Source organism: Letharia lupina, assembly GCF_014066315.1.
Source record: "Letharia lupina isolate WasteWater1 chromosome Unknown contig_19, whole genome shotgun sequence".
NCBI classification, from domain to species: Eukaryota; Fungi; Ascomycota; class Lecanoromycetes; order Lecanorales; family Parmeliaceae; genus Letharia; species Letharia lupina.
The window spans coordinates 403890-430146 of NW_023502988.1; the positions used below are offsets into that span (position 1 = coordinate 403890).

Genomic DNA, 26257 nt, shown 5'->3' on the forward strand with positions numbered 1-26257 from the left:
ATACTAATTAAGTTTTAATCTTATATTTACGCTACGTAACGAAGCGAAGTAAAACGAGGTTTTAGATATCTAATATTATTTCGCTTCGAGTCGAGGTTTTAATAGAATAAGATAAAATTAAGATAAAGTTTTTCTATCGAGATAATAAGAATATCTCGCTATCTCGCTAAGTCTATTAATTAAATTAATTTAAAATTATTATTTCTATAATATTCTTATAATATTTCTCTAATATCTTATAAATATAATTTTATATATATTTTAAGTATTCTTTTAAATATTTATATCTTACGAGTAAAGGTCTATGAATTAAATTTATAATTTTTTTTTTAATTAGAGCTATCGAGTAAGTAGATAAGCGATCTTTAATAAGCGAACTTTGATAAGCGATATTTGAATTCGATTAATAGATCTCTATATTAAGAGTTAAAATTTAAATATAAGCTCGAAATAGTATAATTTCTTCGCGGAGATTTATAATACTCGTTTCTTAATTAATTAAGTCGTCGTAAAGTCTATAAGTACTTTAAATAGTATTCTTTTAAGTAATAGAAAGTTTATCAAGAATCTATTAATTAATAATAAACTTTTTACGAGAAATAAAGTAAAGAAGGATTTCTTATATTCAATATAGAGAACTCGTTTTTTAATAAATTAAGCTATTATTAATAATATAGATTATCTAATATAGATTCTTTTTAATAGTATATATAACTTCTATATAGTAGAAATATTTAGCGTTTTCTTTATTAAACTTAATCGCTTACTTCGAGTAAAAAGTAAAAAAATCGTTAATTTTCTTCGTCGAGAGAGAAAGTATAAAGAAGTCTTATTATAGTATTAAGATTAATAAAGAGATATATTATATAAGTAAGATAAATAGAATAATAAGACTATTAAGTTATATAAATAGAAAGAAGATTAATATATTAATATATATAAATTAATTAGATAGAGCTAAGCTATAAAATTTTAAATTTATATATATAGTTAATTATAAATTCGAGTTTATTCTACTTTTTAACTAGACTATCTAAGTTAGTTCGCTAGCTATTAAAATCGATATAGATATAATATTAATATAGATATTTTAAATAAGATAATTAAGATATTAAACTATATAGATAGAAGAAAGATATTAAGTAATAGATAAATATCTCTACTAAGATACGCTAGACTTAGTTAGATTAGAGAGCTAAGTAATATATTAAGAATATAGAATATACTTATAATACTATATCTTTCTTTATAAAATTATTTTCTATAATTAGTAAGTAAAAAGATAGAAAAATAAGTATATATATACGCTTAACGTTTAAAAATAATAAAAATAGTAAAGAAATAATCGTATTCGAGATCTATAATATTATACTTTTCTTTATAAGAGATATTAAAAATAATAATAACTCGTTATATTTACGCTATAGCGATATCGCTAGTTAAGATATAGATATATATAGAAAGTCTAATTAAAAGAAAATCGATATAGTATAGCGAAAATAATATTTATTAACGTAGGGGTAAATAATAGTAATTTCCGAATCTATGTCTAAGCGAATAAAATATTAATAGAATAATACGACGTAATTAGTTAAGAACTTTCGAATTAAATCGAGTTATAAACGCTAAAAACTCTAATTTAATATTAAATAAGTTTCTTTATAAGATATTATATAATTAATATTAATAGAGACTATCGACGACGATAGTAAGATTTATAGATAACGTATTATAGCTTCGAAAGATATTTAGATATTTATTAGCGAGAAAACTCTACGCGAAAGACTTTATATAATATAATTTCTAATCGATATAGATCTAAGAAATCGATTCTCGACTCTAAAAAAAATAAAACTATTACGAAGATATCGAACGATTTTAATTTAATATCGAACGATTTTAATTTAATTAAAAATAGAGTATCTGAGATAGCTTTATTATCTTATAAGTTAACTCTTTATAAGTAAGACTCTTTAAAATATCGTTTATAGAAGTCGTTTATTAGATTCTGGCAATTTTCGAATTTATCGTTATTCGTATTATATTAGACGAGATTATTATCGAGATCTTCTTACTTAACTTTATACTTTAGATAACTATTAATTAATTTAAAAATAAGTATTTTTTAATAGATTATTTAGTCTAATTATTAATAATAATATATTTTAACGAAGAATTCATCTATTCTAATAAGAGATTATTTATCGCGAGATTTAAGAGATTAAGATAAAAGATATCGTGAATTTTTATACTTAATAAAAGTTTTAGATAATATAAGATTTTTATAAGACCTATAATTTTAAATAAATTAAGTCTTTTATAATTTAATAAGTAAAGACCTATAAATTAAATTTATAAAGTTAAATTTTTCTAAGTTAAATAGAATTTTAGTCTTAGCTCTAAGTTAAATTAAACTCTAATTCCTTTTTATATATTTTTAATATAATTTTATTATTATAAAATTAATAAAGAAGATAAAAGTCTTAATTCTAAGTTAAATTAAACTATATTTACTTTTTATATAATAAATAATTTACTTTTATTACTATAAATTATTAATTAATTATATTTTTATTTAAAAAAGAAGTATTTACTTAATAATCTTATTTTTAATATATCTTATTAATTAAGTAAGTTATCTTCTTAATAAATCGTCTAAAATTATAATTAATAGATTAATTTTATTAATAACTTAACTTAAGATTATATATAATTAATTATAAATAAAAATCTTAAGATATAGATATAAATCGATCTATTATAATAACTAGCTTTAAAACTTATTAATTATTATATTAAAGATTAATTAAATTAGAAATTAAATATATTAAAAAAGAGTATATAGATTATTCGAATTAGACGAAGTTAGAGAGATATATAATATATAATATTATTTATTATTATATTTATCTTTAAAAATATAATAATTAAATACTTGAGATTTAATATATTTATTTTATAGATATATTCTATTATATAATTTTAATTTAATTTTAAATAATAAGATAAAAGTAAGATTAATTTAAAGATATTTATTATTTTAATAAATAAAAGAAATTTATTATTATTAATAACTTAATCTCTATTATTATAAATAATCTTAATTTTAAAAAATTTATTAAAAACTTAATTATTAAATTAAGCGATATTCTTATTAAAAATATAAAGAATTATTTTAAATATATAGAAATTAATTATTTAATATAAGCTAAAATTATTATAAATAATATTAATTAATTAAATAATAAAGTTATTTAATAGCTATTCGATAGACTAATTAATAGCTTCTTATTCTTTAAAGCTTATCAAAATATTATTATTTATATTTAATAGTTTTTAAGCGAATTTCTTTATATTAATTTAATCTTAATTAATTAGATTAAAATTTTAAAATCTTATATTTTCTATAAATCTAAGAATTTAAATATAATTTTAAAGATAGAATACTTTTAATATAGTTTAAACGATATAATCTAACTTAGTATCTTTAATATTTAGAAAAATTTAATAAAAATTATTATAGAAATATATCATTATACTATTAAAAGATTTTTTTTTTTAAATATTTTAGAGTATATAATCGATAGTTTTAATATTATAATAATTTTATATAAAAAATTTATTTTAGAAAATAAATTTAATTATCTTTAATAATTAAGTTAAATTAAATTCTATTAATATATTATAATTAAATTAGTAATAATATTAAGAGAAATCTTAAAGCGAGAATAAATAATAATATTAAATAAAATTATAATAATAGCTATTTTAAAGTTATATTATACTCTTTATAATATAAATTTTAAAGTATAATTTTATTAATATCTTTATAATTATCTAGAAAGAAGAATTAGTTATTAAAATAAGAAATTATATTTTAAATAATATCGATTATAATAATTTAATCGTTATTAAAATTTATTTATATTTACTTCTAGATATTAATTCGATAACTATATTCTTCGCGTAGAAGTTAATTTTAATTATTAATATAATATTATTTATAGTCTTATTAAATTACTAATAAATTAAAGCTAATAATAAAACTAATAAAAAGAATATTATTCTCTTTTAAACGAATTTAAATTAAATAAAAAAAAGTCTTTAATAATAATTTATTTATATTATATATTAGTTAGTAAAGAAAAGATATAATATTAAGTCTAAAGAATATAAATATAATTATTAGATAATTTAAATATAGAATAATATATATTAATTAAGAAATATATATAAAGTATAAAAAAAGTATTAAATTATTTATAAATAAAATAATAAAAAATATCTCTAACGCGAAAAGTTTTAATAACTAAAAAAAGAATATTATATTAAAAAAATTAGAAATTATTTAAAAAAGAAAAATCTAATACGAAAAGATTTAATATATAAAAAAAAAATTATATTAAAAAAAATTATAATATTTTGATACTATTATTAGCGCGATAAGTTATTTATACTACGCTTAAAGTTTTTTTACTCGATAAAAGAAATTACTTATATATTTTAATTTATAATTATTTTATAGATTTAGAGAATTATTAAATTTATATTATAATAGAATTATTATAAAGAGATCTTATAAATAATATTTTCTCTTTTAAATTACTACTTTATTTAATACTTACTTTTATTCGATATTATTATAAAGTAAATCTCTCGCTATATAAATTCTATAATAAAAAAAAAAGATATTATTATTTATTATATGTAAGTCTTCGAAGAATATAGAGTTTAATATATTTAGAAAAAGATATCGTAGATAGAAAAGCTCTCTAATATTTAAATTAATATAAATTTTTTTTAATAGTATATCTACGTCTCTAACGTAGACTTTATTTAAATATATCTTATTAATTCTTTTTTTAGATATATTACTTTAATAGATTAATATAGAAAAACTCTTCTATTTATCTTCGCTATTAATATTATTAATTTAATTTAAAAAAGATTATTAGTTTAATTTAATATTTATATATTATATCGACTATCTAATTTAAATTATTATTATTATTATATATTATAAGTAAAGGTCTATGAATTAAATTCATGAAGTTGAATTTTTCTAAGTTAAATCGAATTTTAGCTCTAGTTCTAAGTTAAATCGAACTCTAATCGCTTACTATACGTTTTTAATCTACTTTTATTACTATAAAATTAATTTAATCTATATAATATATAGATATATATATATGAAGAGAGGCGCGCTAAGGTCTAATTAGAAAGGTGTATTAAGTGTAAAGTAATTTATAATAATTATCTATAAAAAATAGAGAAAGACTATATTCTTATAATAAGAAGTATCGAAATATTAAAAAGAAATGAAGATAACGTGCTAATTAGTAATGTAAATCTTATAATATCTTCTATCGTAATAAAATTTTTCGAATAATGAAATAGCTATAGATATCAAATAATTTCAATTCATTTAAATATATATCGTTCGATATTTCTTCTATAGAGGTTTAATTAACTATAATCGTCGTAGTAGATTCTTCTCTTATAACGTTATTATAGTAATATATTATATTAATATAATAGAGATAATAGATTAAGTTATAGTAATATTCTTCGCTTACTAAGTAATAATTTAATATAGAATCGTAGAGAGTATATAACGTGGGATCTTAAAGAGCTAAGCCGTGTTCTTAATACTAGAGATCTTATTATTACTTAATTTCTTCATAGTATTCTCCGCATTTATCTATTATAATTTCTTCTTTTACTTTTTCTTTTATAGAGTATTAGATTAAGTAACTAACTAAGTAATTAATTAAGTAAATAACTAATATAATATAAAATCTTAAAGAGCTAAGCCGTATTCTTGATGATGGTAATCTTATTACCGCTTAATTTCTCCGTAGTATTCTTCGTAGTATTCTTTATAGTATTCTCCGCATTTACTTATTATAGTTTCTTCTCTTACTTCTTCTCTTATAGAGTATTAGACTAAATAATTAACTAAATAGCTAATTAAATAAATAATTAAGTAACTAGTTAATAATTTAATTAAGTAAATTATTAAGCTAATAGAGTAGATAGTATTAATTAAGCGGCTAATCGAGTAGTATATAAAAAAAAACGATAATTATAAATTCGTTCGAGCTCTTTTTAAGAGCTTTCTAACGCGTTTATAAGTAGTAGTAAGTAGCTATTAAGCTCGCTTACGACCTCGATTATTAGTAGTAATAAATTCGCGTTAATAGAGGCTCTAAGAGGCGAGTAAAAGGGGTATATATGCCTAAAGCATTTAGTAATATTTCTATAAGAGATATCGAGAACGATTATATTTATATTAATAAAATTAATAGAATTAATAGAGTAATAAAAGAATAATAATTATATAAATAAATAAATAGATAAAAGAATTATTATTTAATTTCGAACGCGTTTAATATAACTATTATATTTAAATATTTATTTAATCTATTAATAGTAAATTAAACTTTAAAATTTTTATATCGTTAGAAAGTATAAACCAAGGTTTATAATTTATAAAATTATAAAGTAATAATATTCGTAGAAAGCTAGTTATTTTAGAGTATAAAACTTCTATATATAAATTTTTAATAAGAAAGTTTAAGAGAGCTAGCGGGCTAATTTATTTATTTAATTAAAGAGCGTAGTAACTCTAAATTTATAATTAGCTATATATATAAATTTAAGATTTTATAGCTTAATTCTATTTTATTCTATTATATATACTAATATTATATTAATTTAAAAAATAAATAAATAATTATTTAATAGAAAAATTATAATTATATAATTTAAAGTTAAAAATTCTTTAATAGACTTTTATAGAGCTTATTTACTATATATCTTAATACTTTTAAATCTTATTTATCTAATCTAAATCTATATTATCTTAATTTATATTATTTTTATACTCTATTCGAAAACTAGCTTAATCGCTATTCTTATAAATATATTTAAAAATATATTTATAGATTTTAATATTAATATTAATATTTATATTAATATATTAATAAATAGAGATTATAAAATATTATTTAATAATTCTATTTAGATTTATTATCTAATATCTTAATAGATTTATATTAATAATATATAAAATATTTAAAATCTAATTTAAAGATCATATAATTATTAAAGTTCTTTAAAAAATAATTATTATATATATTCTTATTTAAATTCTAATAAAATAAAATAATATTTATTCTACTAATAATATACTAGTTATAATTCTTATAAAATATATATTTAATAATAATTATATAGAGATTAAGAAATAGATTTTAATTAGAGATCTTAATATTAATTATAATATTTATCTTAGCGACGCTAAAGAATTAATTTTTAAAATATAATATAATAAGAATATAAATATATAATAAATTTTATTTTTAAAATTCTATAATATAAATATAGATAAAAACTTAATCTATTATTTATAAAATTAATTAAAATTAAAATTAATTAATATTTTAATTAATTATACTTCGTCTTTATAGAGATAAAGAATTTTTTTAAATAATATATAAGATTAATTAATAGAAATTATAATATATAGTAAGTTAAATTATATTAAAAGTACTTTTAAAGATTATAATCTATATTAATTATTTAATTTATATATTATTTAAAAAATTACTTTATTAAATAAAAAGAGAGAGAATTATTATATTATAATAATGAATAAAAAAAAAAAAAATATATTTAATATTTTTTTTTTTAAATATTATTTATAAGAGTTTTTAGCTTTAATTTAAATATTCTAATAATTAAATTAAGTCGATTAGTAATCTATTTATTAAATAGAATTTTTTTAATAATTTTAATATATTTTAAATTATAAATAAAAGTTATAATGAGATTTAATTAATCGAATTTAATAAATAGAGTAATAATATTTTAATAGAGTTATTTTATAAATTATAGATCTTCTTAATAGAAGAAAGAAAGAACGATATATTATTTACTAATCTAATTACTTATAATAGCTTTATTAATATAAATATTAATAATTATTTAATAAATATTAATCTAAATAATCTTCTAATTTATTTTTAATTAATAAAATTTATTACTTTTAATAGCTATATAGATATTATAAATAAAATATTATAATAATTTATTATAATAAAAAAAGTAATTAAATTTATTAAAATAATTCTATATTATATATCTATAAGAAATTAGCGATTAATAAAATAAAATAAATAAATAGTATAGGTCTATAATATAAGATAAACGTTATTTATATAAAGCTATCTCGATTAATAATTTCTCTAATTTATAAAATAGCTTTATTGTTTTTACTTTACTAGATAAGAAGACTTCTATTTAATATATTATTATATTACGAGTAAAGGCCTATGAATTAAATTTATAATCATTTTTTTTATTAGAGTTATCGAGTAAATAGGTGAGCGGGCTATTCGACTGTCGAGCGAACTTTGGTGAGCGATATTTAGATTCCTTGCTTATTAATAACTATAGGATCAAATTTTAAAACTCTTAAAAAGTTGGAAAGCGCAAATAACGCTCTATAATTTAAAAAAGAAATCTCAAAATTTCAATAGAAAATAAAAAAGTTATTCTATTCGTAAATAATATACATCTATTTTTGATAAGGGAGACGCGGGAGAGCGAGATTTTGATGGTTGCGGACGCTAATTTATTTATCCGCGATGACTTAGTCGGTCTAATTAAAGAGCGTAGCTCGCGGGTAGCAAAAAAGCCCGTACACTCTAAATTATTCAACAGGCTCGCAACTTATCAGCCACGATGATAAGGAAAAAACCTTTGCGGTCCAAAGAGTAGAATAGACAATCTAAAGAGTTCTCATACCCGAGTTATCAACAAAAATAAATTCGTTGCGAAATTATCAAGACCTACGTAGTGTAAAGGTGTACGGGCTTTTTTGCTACCCGCGAGCGTAGTAACCCTAAATTAATAATTGGCTACATATACAAATTTAAGATTTTCAAGCTTAGCTCTATCTTATTCTTTTATATATACTAATAACTATCTAATAAATAAGAAGATAAGAGAATAGCGTAAGAGTATATAAATTAAATACTAATATAAAATATTAAATCTCTTATTACTTTAAGTCTCTATTAATATATTCTTAATCTTAGATATATATTAAGAAATAATATAATGTAACTCATATATATAATATAATATAAAGATGTTAATTAATCTATATAATCTATAGATATATATATACGAAGAGAGGCGCGCTAAGGTCTAATTAGGAAGGTATATCGAGTGTAAAGAATTAATTCGTAACAATTGCCCACAAAAAAACAGAGAAATGCCATGTCCTTATGGCAAGAAGTATGCATATATGATTCTTCGAATGTCGGAAATAAATGGAGATGCCAGACTAATTAGTGGTATGTATCCCACGAGTTCTCCTACCGCAGTGAAACCCTTCGAATAATGAAATGGCTATCGAAGCAAGATATCGGACGGTTTCAATTCGTCCAAATATGCACTATTCGATCTTCCTCCTGATCTTCCTCCTATAGTAGCTCAATTGGCTGTGATCGACGTAGTAGATCTTCCTCTTATATCGTTATTGCAGTGATGTATCATAATGTGATATTGCCTAGGCATGCAGAGATGATAGGCCAAGTTGCAGTGGTGTTCTCCGCTTGCTGAGTGATGATTTGACGTGGGATCGTAGAGAGCTGAGCCGTGTTCTTGACGATGGTGGCCTTGTTGCCGCTTGATTTCTCTGCAGTGTCCTCCATAGTCTTCTCCGTAGTCTTCTCCGCAGTCTTCTCCGCATTTGCCTATTATAGTTCCTCCTCTTACTCAACTGAGTGCTTTGGCTAAGTGGCTGACTGAGTGGATAACTAAGTGAATTGGTGAGCTGGCTGAGTGGCTTGTAGAGACCTTCTCGTATATTGCTGACGAGTCTTCTGATTCCGGTGCTTCTTTTTCTGCTATATTGCACGTATAAATGGATACTTCGGTGATTGAGTAGCGGGAAGAGGTAATGTTAGTCTCAGTGGCCTCACGCAGTGAGTCTAAGTAGGAAACCGTGTCAAGCCTCATTTTTTTGATTGTTTGGCTGATATAAGATATTTACCTCTAGATATATATTAGTATTAATAAATTTCCGAGTAGCTATTACCTCGAAGCGAGTTACCTCGAAACTATTTTAAAGAAATTTAGTAATCTATAACTTCGATATATTATTATTTAATAATCGAACTATTACTTTTTATAAAAATTTATAAATATATTCTTAATATATATAATAATAATATATCAAATTTTCTAAATAAAATATTCGAAGTCTTTAAAGATATTAAGCTTTTTAATTTCTTTCTAAAAGTTTTAAAAGAATATAATAATTGAATATATTAATAAAACTTTATATATCTTTACTTATATCTGTAAATTTTTAAATAATAATTTAAAATTATAAATTATTTAATAAATTACTTAAGATAATAGCTTAGAAAAATAACTTTTAAGTAAAAATTTAATAAGTATTATTTTAAAAAATCTATTCGAGTATATTCTATAATAATATTTTAAAATAAATTTATAAATATAACGAGTATTTTAAGATTATTTTTAGAATTTTCTCGATATACGTTAAAGAATAAGAGAGGGGTTAAAAATATAGTTTTTAAAACTCTAATTTAAATCTTCTAAAAATAATTAATTAAGATATTTTATTAAAAATCGAAAAAAAAATCTAATTCTATAATATTTAAATAGTTATTTTATAGAATTTTCTTTTTATTAGAGTGCGTAGTAAAAAGTTATATATAAAAGAAACTATTTATTTTCTATTTCGATTAATTTTAATAAGAATCTTATATAAAATAACGTTTAATATAGCGATTTTAGGATTTTCTACTTAAACTCTAAAGAGAGAGTATATCGTAATAAGCTTATAATATAATTAGTCTTCGAAATAAGAAATGAGTATAGAGCTAGTTATAGAATAACTCTCTAAGCGAGTCTAAATACTAAGACTAAGATAATATAGACGCTAGAGTAAGTAACGTAGGCCTAGATCTTATTTCGACTATTCTAGTATTTATTCTTCTTTTATAGTAGTTATATAAGTAGCTATAATAGTAGTTATATTAGTAATTATATTAAGAATAATTCGCTACGTTATTACTTCTAGCTCTAATATACGTTATTACTTTTAATCTCTCGTAGAGCTAGATATAATAAGATCGATAGATCTATTAAAAGAATCGATTTAAACGATATTAAAAGATACTCGATAACGCGAGTATATTAAAGAGTCGACTTAGAGCGTTATACTATTAGATATTAATATAGACTTTATATAAACGTCTAATAACGCCTAGATATTCTATAAAGTAAAGCTAGATATTACTATTATTTATTAAGAAATAATATAATATAACTTATATATATAATATAATATAAAGATATTAATTAATCTATATAATTTATAGATATATATATACGAAGAGAGGCGCGCTAAGATCTAATTAGGAAGGTATATCGAGTATAAAGAATTAATCTATAATAATATATCTAATAAATTATTAATATTACTCTTTTAGATAATAGCGATTTTATCTAAAATAAGATAATTATAGATATATAAGTTATAATATTATAGATTCTTATAAAATAGTTTATAGTCTCTTATATTTAAATTAATCTTTAATCTTATAAATATTAATTTAAAAGTATTAATATAGAGATTAATATTTTTAAAAATTATAGCTATTTTATAATAAAGCGTTTAATTAATATAATTATAATAGCTATATCTAATAAAGTTAATATAGAAGATATAATTAAGAAAAAGTTATATTATATTATAGACTAATCTTAAATATTATTTATAATATAGATTTAATTAAAAATCGATTTTTCGCTCTCTAGAGATACTAAGATAAGTATATAAGTAGTAATTATTTTCTAGATTTTATATATATATAAAGCGATTAAATAATTAATAATAATCTATTATAAGATTATAGAGATTATATTATTATATTAAACGCTATAGTAATAGAATTTTTTATAATTATTAATAAAATTTAAGATCTTTAATATTAAAGAATAAAGAATTTAATTAATAATATACTCGCTAAGATTAATCGAATTATTTATATATATTTTAATATCTTTATAATTTTATTCTATATTATCTATTTTTTAATTAATATTTATTTTAAATATATTAACTTTAATCTTTTCGCTATTATAGTATTATTTAACTATCTTATCTTTTTATAACGTTATATTATAGCTATTATAAATCTAATTTATAGAATTTAAATTATATTATATAAGCTCTATAATATATAAATAACGCGTAATATAATTAACGAGTCTTACTAAAAATTAAGTAGAATTTAAATAAAAGTTAAATAATGAATTAAAAAAATATAAGCTATTAAAAGAGTTATTATTAAAGAAATCTATTAATAAATTTTATAATAAAGAGTTTTTAATAGCGTTTTTCTCTTATTTAAAATCTTCTTTTTAATAATATTTAAGATTTAATATATATTAAAAGATTTTAAAATAGAGTAATAAAGAATAAATAGAAGAGAAAGACCCGTTTTAAGAGATAATATCGCTAAATTAAAAGATATTATTACTAAATTAAGAGGAAATTATAAAAGAGAATATATTTATTTAGACTCTTTTTAAAAGTCTTTTAACGCGTTTATAAATAGAAGTAAATAGTTATTAAACTTATCTACGATCTTAATTATTAGTATTAGCGAATTTATTAAAAAGCGATTTAAAGACGTTAATAAAGGCTCTAAAAGAGAGATAGAAGATGTTACGAATATAGTATACTTTAGAGAATTCTTACTATTCAGATAGAGGTTTACGCTCTTTTAGCCCTACGGTTAGCAATAAAGCACGCTTTCCGTAATAAATGATAGTAATATCGATTCGACTTCGAATGTAATCCGGATAGTTTAAATAGGTTATTTAGCTCGTATAGTATATTAATAGCACGCTAGGCTTATAAACTAAAGAAGAAGTATTTAAATTCTTTACGAAGCATTAAGTTACAAGTAGCTTACGGAGTTATATTCGAGAAGTTTCTATATATAATATACATATAGGCCAGCGTATAAGAATATGCGTTATTTTCGAAGTATATAATTATTACGAATATAGTATACTTTAGAGAATACTTGCTATTTAGATAGAGGTCTATACTCTTTTAGCGCAACGATTAGCGATAAGGCACGCTTTTCGTAATAGAAGAGATATATATACTTTATAGATCTAGTAATATAAAAGCGAGAGATAGAGAGAGTAAATATATTTATATTAATAGAATTAATAGAATTAATAAAGTAATAAAGAAATAATAATTATATAAATAGATAAAAAGATTATTATTCGATCTTAAACGTATTTAATATAATTATAATATTTAAATATCGATTTAATTTATTAATAGTAGATTAAACTTTATAATTTTTATATCGTTAAAAAGTGTAAACTAAGCTCTATAATTTATAAAATTATAAAGTAATAATATTCTTAGAGAGCTAGTTATTTTAGAGTATAAGACTTCTATATATAAATTTTTAATAAGAAGATATAAAAGAGCTAGCGAGCTAACTTAGTCGATTTAAGTAAAGAGCGTAAATCTAATAAATTTATAATTAATTATATATATAGATTTAAGATTTTCTAATTTAACTCTATCTTATTCTTTTATATATACTAATTATAAAAAAAGAATAAAAAATTATTATTTATTATATATTATATATAAGTCTTCGAAGAATATAAAGTTTAATATATTTAAAAAAAGATATTATAGATAGAAGAGCTTTTTAGCGTTTAAATTAATATAGTATATTCTTATAATAATATCTCTACATCTCTAATATAAACTCTATTTAAATATATCTCGCTTATTCTTTTTTTAGATATATTACTTTAATAGATTAATATAAAAAAAATTTACTTATCTTTATTATTAATATTATTAATTTAATCTAGTATTTATATATTATATTAATTATCTAATTTAAATTATTATTATTATTAAATATTATATTATATTAATTCGAAAGATAGATAAATAATTATTTAATAGAAGAATTATAATTATATAATTTAAAGCTAAAAATTCTTTAATAAATTTTTATAGAGCTTATTTATTATATATCTTAATACTTTTAAATCTTATTTATCTAATTTAAATCTATATTATTCTAATCTATATTATTTTTATACTTTATTTAAAAATTAACTTAATCGCTATCTTTATAAATATATTTAAAAATATATTTATAGACTTTAATATTAGTATAAATCTTTATATTAATATAAATATTATACTTAGCTAATAAATAAAGATTATAAAATATTATCTAATAATGTTACGAGCGTACCCTTAACATACCACTTAGCTCTATGACCTAGTGCCTTGGCAGAAGGCATCCCCTACTATATTATATCTCCTTCCCACCTATATAGTTCGATAGCCTTATTATTCTAGTTCTACCTCACTCATACTAATATCGCATCTATGCTGGTCCTGACAAATAATTCTATTTAAATTTATTATTTAATTCTTTAATAGACTTATATTAATAATATATAAAGTATTTTAATTTAATTTAAAGACGATATAATTACTAAAGTTCTTTAAAAATTATTTATTATATATATTTTAATCTAAGTCTTAATAAAGTATAATAATATTTATGTTATTAATAATATATTAATTATAATTTTTAGTAAGTATATATCTAATAATAATTATATAGAGATTAAAAAATAAACTTTTATTAGAAATATTAATATTAATAATAATATTTATTCTAGTTATATTAAAGAATTAATCTTTAAAGTATAATATAATAAAAATATGAATATATAATAAATCTTATTTTTAAAATTCTATAATATAGATATAGATAAGAACTTAATCTATTATTTATAAAGTTAATTAAAATTAAAATTAATTAATATTTTAATTAATTATACTTCGCTCTTATAAAGGTAAAAAAAAAATTATAGAGTTAATTAATAGAAATTACGACATATAAGAGATTAAACTATATTAGAAGTATTTTTAAGAATTATAATCTATATTAGTTATCTAATTAATATATCGTTTAAAAAATTATTTTATTAAATAAAAAGAGAGAGAGCTATTATATTATAATAAGAAAAAAAAAAAAATATCTAATATCTTTTTCTTTAGAATATTATTTATAATATTTATAAGAGTTTTTAATTTTAATCTAAATATTCTAATAATTAAATTAAGTTAATTAATAGCTTATTTATTAAATAAATCTTTTTTAATAATTTTAATTTATTTTAAATTATAAGTAAAAGTTATAAAGAGATTAAATTAATTATATTTAGTAAATAAGATAATAATATTCTAATAGAGTTATTTTATAAATTATAAGTTTTTTTAATAGAAGAAAGAGAGAATAATACGTTATTTGCTAGTCTAATTATCTATAATAGCTCTATTAATATAAGTATCGATAATTACTTAATAGATATTAATCTAAATAATCTTCTAATTTATCTTTAATTAATAGAGTTTATTATTTTTAATAATTATATAGATATTATAAATAAAATCTTATAATAATCTATTATAATAAAGAAGATAATTAAATTTATTAAAATAGCTTTATATTATATATTTATAAAAAATTAATAATTAATAGAATAAAAGAAATAGATAATATAGATCTATAATATAAAATAAGTATTATTTATATAAAACTATTTTAACTAATAATTACTTTAATTTATAAAATAATTTTATTATTTCTACTTCGCTAGATAAAAAAGCTTTTATTTAATATATTATCTATATTAAATAGAAAAATAAGAGAATAGTATAGAGATATATAGATTAGATATTAATATAGAATATTAAATCTCTTATTACTTCGAGCTTCTATTAATATATCTCTAATTTTAAATATATCTAATAGATTATTAATATTACTCTTTTAAATAATAATAATCTTATCTAAAATTAAATAATTATAGATATATAAACTATTAATATATATAATAGAATAAGATAGAGCTAAGCTTAAAAATCTTAAATTTATATATATAGTTAATTATAAATTCGAGGTTATTACGCCTTTTAACTAGATCGACTAAATTATTATAAGTAAATAAATTAGCGTTCACAACTATTAAAATCTCCCCCTTCCGCGTCTCTCTTATTAAAAAAATATATTAATACATAGAATAACTTTTTTATTTTCTATTAAATTTTGAAGATTTTTTTTTTAAATTATAGAACGAAATGTGGGCTTTCAGATAAAAAAGACTTACTAATTTTAGTCTTATAATTATTAAAGCGTAAGAAATTTAAATATCGCTTACTAAAGTTCGCTCGACAGTCGGACAGCCCTAATTAAAAAATAATAGGTGTATCTTTTTAATATATAGAGTAACTTTTTTGTCTTCTATTAAATTTTTAAATTTTTTTTTCAAATTATAGAACGAAATGTGGGCTTTCAAACAAAAAAAGAATTTCTAAATTTAGTCTTAAATTATTAAAGCGCAAGGAATTCAAATATCGCTCACCAAAGTTCGCTTATCAAAGACCGCTTATCAAATTTACTCGATAGCCCTAATTAAAAAAAATGGGTATGAATTTAATTCATAGACCTTTACTCGTAATATTATAAATTCTTATAAAATAACTTATAGCTCCTTATATTTAAATCGATCTTTAGTCTTTTAAATATCGATTTAAGAATATTAATATAAAGATTAATATTTCTAAGAATTAAAGTTATTTTATAATAAAGTATTTAATTAATAGAGTTATAATAGCTATATCTAATAAAATTAATATAAGAAATATAATTAAAAGAAAGATATATTATATTATAGATTAATCTTAAATATTATTTATAATATAAATTTAATTAAATATTAACTTTTTACTCTTTAAAGGCGCTAGAATATATATATAGATAATAATTATTTTTTAGATTTTATATATATATAGAGTAATTAAATAATTAATAATAATCTTTTATAAAATTATAGAGATTATATTATTATATTAAACGCTATAGCGATAAAATTCTTTATAATTATTAATAAAATTTAAGATCTCTAGCGTTAAAAAAAAAGGATTTAATTAATAATATACTCGCTAAAATTAATTAGATTATTTATACTTATTTTAATATCTTTATAATTTTATTATATACGAGTAAAGATCTATAAATTATTTTTATAATTATTTTTTTAATTAGAGCTATCGAGTAAATAGATAAGCGATCTTTAAACTTTAATAAGCGAACTTTAATAAGCGATATTTGAATTCCTTACGCTTTAATAATTATAAGACTAAATTTAAAAATCATTTTTTTATCTAAAAGCCTTTTTTTCGTTCTATAATTTAAAAAAAAATTCTAAAATTTTAATAGAAAACAATAAAGTTATTCTATGTGTTAATAATGTATATCTATTTTTTAATAGTTAATATATATCTATTATTTTGATAGTTGCGAACGCTAATTTATTTACTCGCGATATTTTAGCTAATCTAACTAAAGAGCGTAGTAATTCTAAATTTATAATTAATTATATATATAAATCTAAGATTTTTAAGCTTAGCTCTATTTTATTTTATAATATATACTAATAAGATATTAAATAGAATAATTAATAGAATCTAATTTCTTATTTACTAGCTAGTATTAAGTATTATAATTTAAATATCTAATTAATAATTATATATAAAGTTATAGTTCTAATTATCTTTATAATTATAATTAATATAAATTAAGACTTTCTATTAATATATATTTTTTTAAAAGATTTATATAAGTATAATTAAAGATTAATATTCTTCTTTTAAGCGTTATACGCTTAATAAAAAATATTAGAAGATTTATATTCATTTTATAACTATATATTAAAATATACTTACTTTAATTTCTAAATATAAATATCTTTATTCTTAAATAAGATAAAGAAGTTATAGAATTAAAATCGAATGTTATTAAAAATTATATACTATTTTCTATTATATTTTAAATATTTATAATTATTAATATACTCGTTAATAAAAAAGATATATTATTATTATATAGATCTAATTATAAGATTAATAATAACTTTAGAAATTAAAGCTATTAAATATAGAAATATACTTTTTAATTTAATATAAACTTTAGAATAAAAAGTCTCTTTTATTAAAGTAATAATATTTTTATAAATATATATTTATATTTAAATAGATTTAAAAAGTTTTATTTTATAAATATAAAATATATAAAGTTATTAGATTAAGTATAATAGTTAAATAGAATAATAAATAGAATAATAAATAGAATAATAAATAGAATAATAAATAGAATATCTTATTCTTAACTTAGAATAGTTTTTATTTTATTTATTATATATTTTTTTTTATAAAAACTATATCTAGACTTTAATAATATTATATTATTAGTTTTATAAATTTATATCTTATTATAATTATTTAAAAAACTATATATCTTTTAATTATAAAGTAATTCTTTTTATATAAAATATATATAATTAAATCGCTAGATATTAATTAATAATCTTCTTTATTTATAATTATTAAAGAGTAAATTATTATTATATTTTCGTAACTTAGCGTAGCTTAGTCTAGCGTAATTTAGCGTATAACTACTTTCTTTATTTCTTTATAGCTTTCTAGAGATATTAATTAATTAACTATAATTATATAAAGAAATATCTTTCTTCTTTATAAAACTACTTATTTGAAATATATATTTACTTTTTATATTTATAATCTTAATAATTAATAATAATATCTACTTTTTTATATTTATCTATTATTCTTATTATTTCATATTAGAGATTATTCTTATATTAAGAAATTTTCTTCTATTAAAATAATACTTTCTATATTAAAAGATATTCTTTTCTTTAAATTAAAGAATCTACTTTTTTAAAGAAAATCTATTTCTTCGTTATAAGAAAGTTATTATTATATATTTATAATAACTTATTATTTATCTACTTCTTATTTAAAAAAACTTTTTTTTTTATAAAACTTATTTCTTTAAAGCTATTTATCTTTTTTTTATGAAAATATATAAAAACTTTAAATCTAAAGCTTTTATACTCTAGAATCTTTCTTAAGTCTTATATAGAGTATTAAGTTTTTAACGCTAATTCAATTTTAAAATTAATTTAAATTAATTATTTTTAAAGAAAAAAAATTTCTAGAAGAAAGAATCGCTATAAAAATAATTTAATATCTCTTATCTTTTATAACTTTTCTTCTTTTAAAGAAAACTTATCTCTTATTTTTAATATCTTCTTTTCTTTTTAATAAAGCTTTCTTTTTATTTTCTTTTTATATCTTTTATAATAAAGTATAACTATTTATAATCGATAAAGTTAGAAAATCTATTCTATTAAATTTAACGATTTTATTTATCTTTTAATTTTAAGCTTTTTTAATAAAAAATCTTAAACTTTATAAATAAATTCTTAATAAAAATTATTATTAGATTATTAAATTAATTATATAGATTTATAATCTATCTATCGATGTTCTATATAATTAAGATTTATATATTTAATAAGATTAATCTTAGAGTCTTATCTCGATCTCTCTTTTAAAGATTACTCGATTAGAGAAATCTCTTATCTATTCTTTTCTCTTAAAATTATAATTTTAAATCTATAAATACTTTAATAGAAGTAGTTATTATCTTTATATATAAAGTTTATTATTATATAAATAATAATTATTTTCTTTTTTAATAAATTAGAATAATTTATCTTAAATCTAAAAATATCTCTATTTTTAAGAATTTAAATTTCGATTTAAGAGATTATATAGACGCCTTTCTAGAGTTATTATCTTCTTCTTTTTTTAAAATAATTTAATCTTCTTATTTTAATAATAGATTTTTTTTAAACTTAATAAAAATAAAGAAAGAAGATTTATTAATTTTTTTCTATTACTTTTTATAATACTTATATATAAAAATCTTAATCTCTTTATTAATTTTAATTCTTATCTTTCTTCTTATTATTCTAAATTTTATATTAAAAATAAATTAGACTTTAGAAAACTTTAATATATTAAAATCTTAAAATCTCTATATAATAACGAACTTATTAATAAAAGTCTTTCTTTATTAAAATAAGCTAGATTTAATAAGATATTAAATAATAATAATAAAAAATATCGAATTTTTTTAAATATAGGATTTTTTAATAATTAATTTAATAAACTAGTTTTTAGTTAGCTAGAAGTTTTTAATTTAAAAAATATTATTTTAAAATCTAATTTTAGCGAAAACTAGCTTTTATAAAATTAAAAAAACTTTTAATAAATATTATCTTTATTTATAAGAGTAAATTTAATAATATAATAAATTATATTATAAATTATATAAATAATTCTAAAAAATTTATAATTTATATCTAATATTATAGATTTAATAAATTTATAAAAACTCTTAAAATCTTCTAGATAAGTTATTTCAAGAAGATTTAATAATAAATTTTATATTCTTAATCTAAGATTCTTTTATTTAAATCTTGAATAATTATATAATATTATTATTACTATTTTTAATAATAAAGAAACTATATATTAAAAAGTATATTCTTTCTATTAATATATAAAATATTATATTATAATTAAAAAAGGAAATAATATATATATAAATCTTTTAACTTATTTTTAAGAAATTATCTTATTTTAATAATTAAATACTCTATTTTAAAATAGAAAAAACGCGATAATATAACTTTAAATAAAATTAAAAAGAACGCTTACTCGATTATAAGATTATTTTAAAATATCTATATTTTTAACTCTAGATTAATTTATAAAATAAAATTATACTTTTAATATATTAATAATATATATAATTCTATAAATTATATATAGAGTATCTTTAAATATATTATATAAATAGAAATCTCTAAAATATATACTTAAATTATTTAAATAAAAAATTGTTTAAAAGTTAAATTATAAGCTATTATATTTTCTTTAATTTTTTAAATTATACTTTATAAATTTATAAAAAAACTTAATAATAAAAAGAAGTTATAATATTATTTTAATTAGTAAAAGAAATTATAATATAAAAATATATAAAAGAAAATTTAAGAATAAGATTAAGAGAGAGATTAAAATTAAGATTAAGAATAATAATTTAATAAAGATAGATCTTTATTTAGAGAATAATAAAATAGATTTTAAAAAGCTTAAAAGCGATTATTTCTTTCTTCTTATCTTTTTATAATAAGTTCGCGAGTATATAATAGTTATTTTTAATAATTAAACTCGTTATATTTAGACTATAGATATTAATAATAATTAAATTTCTCTATATATTTCTTTTATACTTTTTAAACTTATATATCTTATTAAGAGAATTAAAATAAATAGATATTTCTTTATATATAATTATTTAAATAGTAATCTTTATTAGCTTTATCTTTAATTTAGACTTAGATTAAAACTTTAGCTATAATTATAAAAAATTAAGTTTTAAAAAATATCTTATTAACTTTTAAATAGTTCTCTATAATTATAATTAGAAATATCTAATTAAATTAAATATAATATTTAAATTAAATAAATTATTAGAATTATAATAGATATTTATTTAATTTAATTAGATAATATAGCGATAATTAAGAATATAATAATTAAAAATTTATGAAAATTTATATATCTTAATCTCTATAAAAGATGTAATTTTATAATTTTAAATATAAAAGCTTTATTTTTAAAGGCTATTATAAAAACTATAATCTTATATATTTTAAAATTCTTCGATATTAGTATATATAAAAGAATAAGATAGAGCTAAGCTTAAAAATCTTAAATTTATATATATAGCTAATTATAAAGTTAGATTCGTTATATTCTTTAATTAAATCGACTAATTTACCGCGAATAAATAAATTAGTATTCGCAATTATAAAAAAAATAGATATACGTTAATAATATATAGAATAACCTTTTTATTTTCTATTAAATTTTTAAGATTTTTCTTAAATTATAGAATAAGATATAGGCTTTTAGATAAAAAAAGAATTTCTAAATTTAGTCTTATAACTATTAAAGCGTAAGAAATTTAAATATCGCTTATTAAAGTTCGCTTAACCATCGAATAGCTCTAATTAGAAATATTAGATATACGTTATTAATATATAAAATAACTTTTTTATTTTTTATTAAAATTTTAGAATTTTTTTTTAAATTATAGAATGAAATAAGGGCTTTTAGATGAAAAAAGAGTTTTTAAATTTAGTCTTTTAATTATTAAAGCGTAAAGAATTTAAATATAACTTATTAAAATCGTCTATCTATTTACTCGATAGTCTTAATTAAAGAAATAATTATAAATTTAATTTATAAACCTTTACTCGTATTATATAAATAATTATTTTTATCTTTATAATATATATAAGAATAAAGCTTTAAAAGATAAGAAATTTAATTATAAGAATAATAAAATTAACGTTAAATTTATTTTAATTACTTATTATATTATTATAAACGAGTAAAGGTCTATAAATTAAATTTATAATCATTTTTTTAATTAGAGCTATCGAGTAAGTAGGTAAGCGATCTTTAATGAGCGAACTTTAATGAGCGATATTTGAATTCCTTGCGCTTTTATAATTATAAGACCAAATTTCAAAATTCTTAATAATTCGGAAAGCACAAATAGCGCTCTAAAATTTTAAAAAAAAATCTTAAAATCTTAATAGAAAATAAAAAAGTTATTCTATATGTTAATAATATACGCCTATTTTTTTTTGATAAGGGAGGCGTGGGAAGGCGAGATTTTGATGGTTACGGACGCTAATTAATTTATTTATAATAATTTAGTCGATCTAATTAAAAGGCGTAATAATTCTAAATTAATAATTAGCTATATATATAAATTCAAGATTTTCTAGTTTAGTTCTATCTTATTCTATTATATATACTAATAAAATAAAAATTCGCTAATTTATTAAAAATATTAAAAAAAGTTTTTATCTAATAATTAATTATAAACTTATTTTAAAAAGAAATTTTATTATTAAATATCTTCTTTAAATAATATTAAGAAGATTTTTAGAAAGAAGAATTATAATTTTAATTTTACTATTAAAGAAGTTAATATAAATTTTTAAGAAAATACTATTAATAGAAATATTTATTTCTAAAAAATTTAAGTTAATTAAGTTTATAATATTCGTTAATTTAAATAATAAAATAATCTTTTAATTATAACGAGTAAAGGTCTATAAATTAAATTTATAATTTTTTTTAATTAGAGCTATTAAGTAAATAGATAAGCGATCTTTAATAAGCGATATTTAAATTTCTTACACTTTAATAATTATAAGACTAAATTTTTAAAAAAAAAATCTAAAAGCGTAAATTACGTTCTATAATTTAAAATAAAATCTTAAAACTTTAATAGATAATAAAAAAGTTATTCTAAAATCAAATAATATATACCTATTTTTTAATTAAGGCTATTCGACTGTCGAGCGAACTTTAATAAACGATATTTGAATTCCTTGCGCTTTGATAGTTATAAGATTAAATTTCATAATTTTTTTATTATTAAAAAGCGCAAATTACGTGCTATAATTGAAATAAATAGTTTAAAAATTTTAATAGAAAATAGTAAAGTTATTAAAGGATTAAAAATAGAGTAAGAGATTTTAATAATTGCGAACGCTAATTTATTTACTCGCGATAACTTAGTCGATCTAATTAAAAAGCGTAGCGAACTTAAATTTATAATTAATTATATATATAAATTTAAGATTTTTAAGTTTAATTCTATCTTATTCTATTATATATATTAATATTATTTTATTAAACTATTTAATCTTTTTTTAAAAGTTTCGCTAGAATTAGAATATCTAGATATTAAATATCTAATAAATATAAAGAATCGAGTTTTTTTAAAGAGATTAATACTCTTTTTCTCTATTAAAAAGTATATAACTTCGATTATTTTACGTGAAATTAATTTAAATTAATATTCTATTAAAAAATAAATTATTCTTTCTTTCTTTATAAAAAATAAAATTTAAAAAAAAAGATCTATTATAATTAAGTTTATCTAAAATATATATATTATAAATAATCTTAAAATAAATCTTTTAATAGAGATAAATATACTTAATCTAGAAGAAGTAGTAATTAATCTTTTATAGAAGAAAGTAATTCTTATTAAATATAGAAATATCGCTATACTAATATAAGCTATTATTAGAAATAATATAAAAATTTAATAAATTATAAAATCGAAATAATATTAAGTTATTTCTTTAAAATCTATTAAATTCATTATTATATCTTTGTAAGGTAAAAACTTACTTTCTAATTAAGACTTTCTTTTTAAATCAAAAATAAATAGAGTTTATATATATCTTATAAATGTAAATTTTAACTTTATTTTTATTCGAAATAATAATATTATTTTATTTATAATATCTTATTATTATAAAATTAATTTCATTATTAAATATAAAGCTAAAGAAGATTATTTAATTTAAATAGAGAATTACTCTTTAATAATTAAGATATTTAAAAATAAAAAATTTATATTTAAAAAATTTATTAATTTTACGAGTAAAGGCCTATGAATTAAATTTATAATCATTTTTTTTAATTAGGGCTGTCGAGTAAATTTGATAAGCGAACTTTTAATAGACGATATTTAAATTCGTTACCTTTAAATATTCATAAGACTAAATTTAGTAATTCTTTTTTTATCTAAAAGTCCATATTTCGTTCTATAATTTTTAAAAAAAAAATTCTTAAAATTTTAATAGAAAATAAAAAAGTTATTCTAAAATTAAATAATGTGTACCTGTTTTTTAATCAGGGCTGTCCGGCTGTCCGCGATCTTTGGTGAGCGAACTTTGATAAGCGATATTTGAATTCCTTGCGCTTTAATAATTATAAGATTAAATTTCAAAATTCTTAAAAATTCGAAAAGTAAAAATAGCGCTTTAGAATTTAAAAAAAAATCTCAAATTTTTAATAGAAAATAGAAAAGTTATTCTATGTGTTAATAATATATATCTATTTTTTTAATAAGAGAGACGCGAGAGGGTGAAGTTTTTATAGTTGCGGATGCTAATTTATTTATCCGCAATATCTAACTAAAAAGCGTAGATCTAATAAACTAATAATTAACTATATATATAAATTTAAGGTTTTCTAATTTAGCTCTATCTTATTCTTTTATATATATTAATTATATTAAAATTAGCTATTAAAAAAATAATTATAAATCTTACTTTAAAAATATAATTATCTAATAAAATTACTATTTATAAAAAATAGAAATATATTAATATAATATAAAGTATCTTAAAAGAAAATTCTTATATTTAGAAAAATTCTAATAATATTATTAATCTTTCTAAAATAAAATAATTATAAATATTAATTATTAGAAATTAATAATCTTTTATAATAAAATTAAAAAATAAAGTTTATTTTCTAATTTTAAAAGATTATAAATTTATTAATAAAAAGTTTAGAAAAATATATATATAAAATAAAATAAGCTAATCTAAGAAACTAATTTCTTTTACTTTCTCTATTTTTATAATCTATAAAATAATCTATATTAAGTCTAAAAAAATATTAAAATAAAAAAAAATAGTTATTATTAATATTAGAGATTTTAATTTAAAAATATATTTTTATTAATATAATTTATTATAATAAATAATTTTATCTTTTTTTAATAAAAAATAATTAATAATAATAATAATTTATTATAATATTTTATTAAGAATTAAAGTATTTTAATATAATAGTAATAGATTTTAAAAATTTAGTATCTTATATTTAGAGAAAAATAAATAATTTTCTTTATCTATATTATTACTTTATTAAATATTATATAAATAATATTATTATCTTTTCTCGAAATATAAAGAATTATTTTAAATACTAAAAAAAATCTTTTATCTCTTTATAAAAGCAAAAATTACTATTAAATCTTAAAAATTCTATTTTAATATTTATTAATTATATTTCTAGAATAGAAGATAAATAAATTTTATTTTATTATTATTAAAAAAAAAATTATAATAATTAAAGAAATATAATTTCTCACTATTTTAAAAATATTCGAAATTTATATAAAAATAATAAATTAATTATAAAGAAATATTAAATACTTTATTTAGATTTCTAAATTATTATAATACTTAAAAATAAAACTTTTAAAATAATCTCTAATCTTAGATAATTATTTTTATAAAAATTTCT

At 16.9% G+C, this 26257-nt stretch overlaps 1 protein-coding gene across 1 annotated transcript; it reads right to left on the reverse strand.

The window, feature by feature from the left end:
* Window positions 1–9563: 9563 nt before the first annotated feature.
* On the reverse strand, window positions 9564–10032 carry HO133_003954 (uncharacterized protein; the record flags this gene model as incomplete). Its single annotated transcript, XM_037294875.1, has 2 exons — window positions 9564–9767; window positions 9871–10032. 2 exons carry the CDS (start codon window positions 10030–10032, stop codon window positions 9564–9566), a joined length of 366 nt encoding a protein of 121 aa, XP_037148922.1.
* Window positions 10033–26257: the final 16225 nt, after the last annotated feature.